Below are 7112 nucleotides of genomic sequence, written 5' to 3'. Positions count from 1 at the left end.
CGAATATGTATATTAAATATATATATATATTTATATAAATATATATATTTATATATATAAAAAAAATATAAATCAGTAACAATAATAAGCATGTAATAAAGAACAATAATTTAACTTATCTTGCTCTAACACATATAACAAAATGTTATTAAGAATAAACAATATAATGCTCTCATTCATCTGAGAACAACGCCCAATAGAAAAACCACAAGAGAATAAATAAATATTATTCAACATTAGCAAAACTTATACAGCACATATCACAATTGATTGTAAATATTAACGTGCACGTATGTTATAAAATAGCAAAGACAAACAACTTATAGGGAATGAACAGTAATGACAGTCATCTAGGTAAAGTAATCATGACACAAATAAACGTAATACAAAAAAGAAAATATAAATATACTACAAATACTACAAGAACAAAATAAACAGCCTATACTACAATTTCATAAAATAAATAGCAAGAACAAAAAATGAATAGAAGGAAGAATAAGTAATATATTGACTATGAATTAAATAAAATTCATTTCAGAACAAACTCAAGAGAAACAATGATAGAAACATGCATAGGTATTCTAAACATTGTTAAATGAATAGCAACGCTCATGTTGACAGATCACTGTGACGGACAAGAATTCGATTCATCTTGGATCTATAAATGGCTACGTTGTTGTTAGATAACATTAGCATAAGAAACAGCATTGCCAAATATATGTGTTATCTCCACAATACTGTTGGTTTCATAAAAAAATTAGCCAAATGTCTTCTTGCAAATAGAACTCTGATCATCTGAAATGCATGCATTGAAAGAGATCCAAAGCATCGATAAACCGTTCAAAATCATATATGGAAACAGAATATCCTGGACTCCTCACCTATATTTAAAAATTGCCAGTCCCAGTCAATGTTCCAATTCACCCATAAGTATTAATAATAAGTATAAACGCACGCGAACACCGATAATACGTACAAAATAATTCTGTTCTTAATATTTTGAAAACTCTGCTTCAGTGTAGGCTGTTGTTGGGGCCAAACCTTAGAAGCGAACTCAAGTAAACTGATACAGTATCTTCAAAACCATCTAGTATCAGAGTACCTTTAACGTGATTGTTCATTTATAATCTCGAGACTGTATTGTATCTGACACCATGCAACAATTAAAATTTACCTATCTTTCATTTCTAAAAAATATTGTATTTCTTAAGAAACGAATTGGCGTTCATATCCTATGAATTGTATTGGAATTTGGCACTATGGGAATAACTGTTCATTCAATACATTCTGTATTTGACAGGTTTTTCTCGTTTTGTTTCTTGTATTGGTATAAAAAGTAATACGTCAAAGATTCTATTTAGCAGCACCAGCAGAGACATTTTCTTTTATACTCTTTGCTCTGAGAATCATTAATATTAACTGCTCTCTGTCTGCTGATTATAATGATAGATTTTTGTTTACTTATTCCTTATTCAGACGTCTTGAAGTTGAGGTTAACATGTAAGTCAAGTGATTTATCGTTAAACAAAGTTTTTTATAAAAAGTGAGTTGTTAGCTGGCCTAGTCTATTGGACTAGTGGTTATTATTATTGGTTTTTTGAGCATTTGAGAAGATTATCTCTTTTATACGTAGGATTTTTTTTAAATTTTGACTTTCTAGGATACAATGGGGTTTGAAGTTGCTTATGATCCCGGAGAAAATATAAAAATTGTTAAAGCTGTTGAAAAGTTCCCTGTGTTATATAATACAAGAAAATATCCTCCAATTGAATTTAGAGGAGTGTCAGACCAAGCTTGGACCAAAGTTGCATCTGAGTTGGGTGTATCAGGTAGGCCTACAATAACTTGTTAATATAATTTGCTAATATTATCAATTGTTTATACTTAAAACTGTTAAAAATAATTAATTATCGATTGATTATATGGATGGTTATGGTTAAGTAATATCGTTTGCCAATTTCGATATAAAAAATCCGGGTCCGCCTATCGTACCCACCCCCCATACTTGTTACTAATTTGGCTGCAGTTCTCTATCAGGCCATGAAAATAAAAGGTAATTGTGAAATTAATGGCAACCCGGTGTTTCTAACCTATTGTTATCGTCCTACTTAAAGCTGTGGTATAATAAGTGTCCAACACTTGAATGATAAATAATATCAAATCATCAATTAGAATTACTGGTATCTATGAGTTAAAGGCCGACCTGGCAAATCACAAATTTGACGTTATTAACGTATTCTGCTCATCCTCCTGAACAAAGATATATATGGTTTTAGGGAGTGCAAATGACAAACAACGTGGTTTAGGTGGTATATTCATAAATAAAGTTTTTTAATGTTCTGTTTGTCTCGATATCTGTGTACAATGTTATCTGCGACCGGGTCTGTAGCGTATCTGTTATCTGAGCACTCTGGGGCTGTGCTCAGTGCTTTACAAGATATCGTGTACTGTAGTTCGGATGTAGTGAGTGCTTGTCAATCTTGGATCAACCATCTACTAGTTAGAAGAATCGTAATAAATTGTGTTTGTCGGGCATGTTAGGAGTTTACTTTTTGACCGTAACGATATTATTTCCTTTTAATGGTAAGTGTTCTCTATTACTGTCCATTTATATATTAATATTGGGTTTTTATATGATTTATTATGGTTTTTACACTTTACATAAATTTCTTTGTACTACTTTTCAATTTATATATCTGATCAGACCCTTTAGAATTTGATATTTTACTGATAGGTACTGTCCCTAGGGATGATTTTCCTTCAATGGCATTAGCATGGGGCAGCTGCTGCAGCTTGCATTGATGGCCAGAGGCACTCGTCTCAACCCAATCTAAGATGTTATTTAACATCTAATTAATTTGTAGCAAAATTAGGAAAACATCCTTCATTTAGGTAAAAATTCTGCCCATTTCAGTATTATTTTTCATTTAAATTTCCTAAGATGGCGGCGCATCCGATGACATCATCATGAGGTTGAATCACGGTCACAAAAGGTCACATGACGCCCGATGCGGATGTATAACTGTTGAACATGATGAAATATTGCTCTGCATGTCAAAAGTACTTTCATATTTTATGTGCTAGAACGTCGTTATTTCTCATTTTCATTCCTTCAAACCTTATATTGTTTTGTTCAGTAGGACGATTCCAATAAGTTAATAACGCGAAACTCATATTTTGCCGCTCCGGCCGTTACTTTCACAATTTATTACCAAATTATTGAAATGCTGTCAGACATGTTTACCCTGTTAAGTAATTGTAAGTACGAGGACTTTGCTGGACTGCAGTATAATAAGCGGCCACCAACACAATCAGATCATTATTATCGATTATAAATATCAATACTATCCAATACAACATTTTACCTGTAAATATTTATAATTAATCTTTGTCTGGTGTTTTTATTTCATTTATGTACTGAGTAGGCTAGTGACATCAGCAGGAACAATGGCAATGAACATGCAGTTATTGTCTCAAAATTAATTTTTAAAAGTTGAACAATGTTTTAAATGGTTTCAAGATAATGACCTTTAAATCTGAAGTATCCTGTTTGTAGTGGGGAGATGAAAACTAGAATTAAAGGTGGAAATCAGATAGTATTTCGCTGCAAGAAAAGTTAGAACAAACACAATATTTTCACACACTTGAGAAGACTCTCTATAAACATTCTAAATTTGGTATTACGAATATAGATATTTCGTTAGTGATCCACAATGGTTTAACTATTACATCAAATTGTTGTTAAGGCCTTACACTGTATGTATTGTTAATATCTCTTTTTGTTTCAGAGGGATATTGTAAAGGACGTTGGACTAATATCAGAGGATGTTTCAAGCGATATTTAAAAAACAAAGCCCGAAGTCAATCAACCAAAACTTATTATCTTGCAGAGTATTTAAATTTTTTATTGCCATTCATGAACATAGGGTATGTACTGTATAGTAATTTTTTAATTTTAAAGTTATCAAAATGAGCTTAGCAATTATCATTTTTATTCTATTTTAATATTGTTAAAAATTAAGACCTCATTATTTTAGATTTACAGAATAGACTGATATAGTTTAAGCTCGCTATCTCGACAAACGTGTACCCCTTGAGTATTTAAATTTAGTATGTATATTTATTACGGTTTTGCTATAGGAAAACTACTAAAAGTATTTCTACTTTTCTGAGGTTATTCATGACGATCTGTGAAAAAAACAAGTATCTTATATCTGTTGTATATCAATTTAAAGAACTCTTTAACAAACATTGATTAAAATGTAGTAAAATTAAGTCTATAAAACTGAAATAGCAGCTATGAAATTGTATCATTCAATATGTTGGTGAGAGAAGTAAAGTTTCAGCTTTATAAAGAAGAATAAATTCTTTGTTACAAACAATTGTTAATAGAACAATTTATTATAAAGAAGTATATAAACAAAAAGTAAATAAAAAACAAAAATGCCTTGTCTTTTATTCAAGATTATTTTATGTGTACAAAGAGCTTCACAATGTGCTTAAGACATGGAAGCATTCATTATGCATGGACAACTAACACAAGTAGCAGACATTAAAAATGTTTGATGTTGGACAAAACTCAAGTAAAGCATAAACGTTAAGAAAGGCAAAGTTTTATATCATTTTAGTGTGAAGACCCGGTTGACTTATAAGCTACAAAAGCCGTTTTTTAATGGATTCAGACCTTACTATCACTACTGTTCAAAATTCCAACTATCTAGATTTTCAAACTTAGTACCCATTTATCTATAACATTGAAATACTACCAGTAATATGGCAACAATTTGTACAGAAGGAGGACCCACATTGTTTTAAAAGATACTTTACTACCAATTAAAGTCTAGTCAGAATGTTGAAAATTATATGAAGAATGAGCAATCTCCCAGCTACTGTTAAACTCACAGTGTCTGCTTATGTGTGTTCAACCTGCAACATTTGAACTTTTCACCTTTGCAAATTCATTTTTCAGAGTGCATGTTTGTATTCACCATAAGATTTACCAGATTTTGAATACTCTTACCTCAGAGAAATAGCCCACAAGGATTAAAAAAAAAATCAACTATGGATAGATTTTGCTTTGACATTCATTGATCTTGATGAGACAAACTTACATGTAGACAATTTAAATTTAAAGAAAAAATATGGTTATATACTTCACCGATTTTACTTACCAAATTTACTCACTAAAAAAGGGATTTGGCAAGTAACCTTTATTTTAATAAAATGCAAATGTAGATCAAACCTTTTTATTGTATTCATCCCATGCTTTCCTTTTCTTTTCAAGACAGTTTCAATGAACGTTCAAATAGTTATTATACCTATTCACTAACATTGAAATACCTTCTGCCAAAAAATCTTCTACCTGTGACTTGAGCTATATTGAAAGCATCTTTGAGCTCCTCGTTGTCCTCAAATCCCTGGGAGCCAAATCTGAGCTGTAAGGTTGATGCCTAAAACATCCCATTTGATTTTCTGAGCAGCAGACAGGATAAGCACTGTCGTGCAGAAAATTGGCATCAGATTAAAGTAGTCGAGTGTTACAGTGTACATATCCACATTGATAGTTATACCATGTTCCATAAATTCCTTTCGAATCTCAAAACATGTTGCTATGAGCTTTCTGCTAGAAACATATTTCCAAACTTTGTTTTTGTAGCAATGCACCTTCAGTTTAGGATTGAAAATATTTGTCTAGTTAAAGTTTCATTTACAGTTACAATTCTGTTTTGAAACAATCCTCTTTCTTGGTCATAGGGCATAAAGAAGTCCAAAGCCAATTTTATTCATTGCATTTGGTGAACTTCTGAAAGAATTTTCATGACTTATCAAACACAAAACTTTCAGTAGCGTATCTGCCCACCACTGTCTTATACAAAAGTCCTAAAAATTTGTATAAATTCATTAGAAAATGCTGAGATTGTAAAGAGATGATTGTTACAAAATTTTCAAGTCTATTTTCTCAAGAAGTTTATCAGTGATCACAGATAGCCTGTCACTTGTTTCTTCATCAATCATATTTGTTAAACCATTTTTTAAATAAGTGAACTCATTCATGAACAACCCCTCTCATCTTCAGGCCTTACACAGCACAAAGTTTGTTGTCTGTGAATTGCTGCTACCAAATATTGCTTAGCTTTGAAGGATCGTATTACTGCATTGATGAGATTTTTGCTGATGTACACATTGACACAAGAATGGTGCCATTCATACCACAAAGGACAAAAAAGTATGACCAGCATTGTACGGGAGGAACCAGCTGTCTTTTATATGAATTGCGTCAGACTTAAGGAATAAAAACCCTAAGAACACACACCCAATTTTCTTGTTTTTATCTGTGGTTTAATTTTTTACTATGTGTAAAAATTGTATTAATACTTGGAGCATTGCAACAACGTCCTAACTTAAGATTTTGTTTACAGGCATCAGGCTGAACGTACTGTTCAAAATAATATACCAACAGAAGCCAAACGTCATGAGATGGACGTTGGTAATGAGTTAGAGGTAAAGCTTGTAGATTCTGATGGAGAGGAAGAAAGTTTCTTTATTTCTACATCAAACAACTCTGAGGTAACATCTATGATTGATGGAGAGAGAAATGCAGATTGGGACTTTTTTTCTAGTTTATTACCAGATGTTCAAAGGATGGATGCTGAACAGAAATCTAAATTTAGAAATGCACTTCTCACCGCCGTAGATATAACATTATATGGAGAAGAATTTTAATAGTAATTGTACTATTTAATTCATTTTCTTCAAGAGGTTATAAGTCTATTGATTGTAAAATTTCAACCATTAAAATGTTTTGTATTTCATGCCCAGTTTATTTCCCTTTTGAAAAAAATTATAAAAAAATTACTTTAGATCATACATAAACACCTTACTGATAAGTGAAAAAACCATCCATTTTCTACAAATACAACCATAAGTGACATGTAGAAATTTTATAAGACTATGTATGGTTTCTTGCCCTTGTAGGATTAACAGTTTTCCTGCAAAGACCAGATTTTATGATTGGCTAGGCTATTGCAAAGTAAATGGAAATTATCTTCAACTTGTTCAGAAGATAATTTGTTGTACATTCACTAGTACAACACACTGCCAGATAATTTCCT

At 31.5% G+C, this 7112-nt stretch overlaps 1 protein-coding gene across 1 annotated transcript; it reads left to right on the top strand.

The window, feature by feature from the left end:
* The first annotated feature begins 1440 nt into the window (after positions 1-1440).
* LOC124362584 lies at positions 1441-6812 on the top strand. Its single transcript, XM_046817220.1, has 3 exons — positions 1441-1829; positions 3789-3927; positions 6420-6812. The coding sequence occupies exons 1-3, from the start codon at positions 1667-1669 to the stop codon at positions 6721-6723; spliced, it is 606 nt and encodes a 201-aa protein (XP_046673176.1). The 5' UTR covers positions 1441-1666; the 3' UTR covers positions 6724-6812.
* The last annotated feature ends 300 nt before the right edge of the window (positions 6813-7112 follow it).

This window comes from Homalodisca vitripennis, chromosome 5 (genome assembly GCF_021130785.1).
Source record: "Homalodisca vitripennis isolate AUS2020 chromosome 5, UT_GWSS_2.1, whole genome shotgun sequence".
In the NCBI taxonomy this organism is placed as follows: domain Eukaryota; kingdom Metazoa; phylum Arthropoda; class Insecta; order Hemiptera; family Cicadellidae; genus Homalodisca; species Homalodisca vitripennis.
Note: the sequence above shows the minus strand (reverse complement) of the source record. Positions and strands in the feature narration are given on the sequence as shown.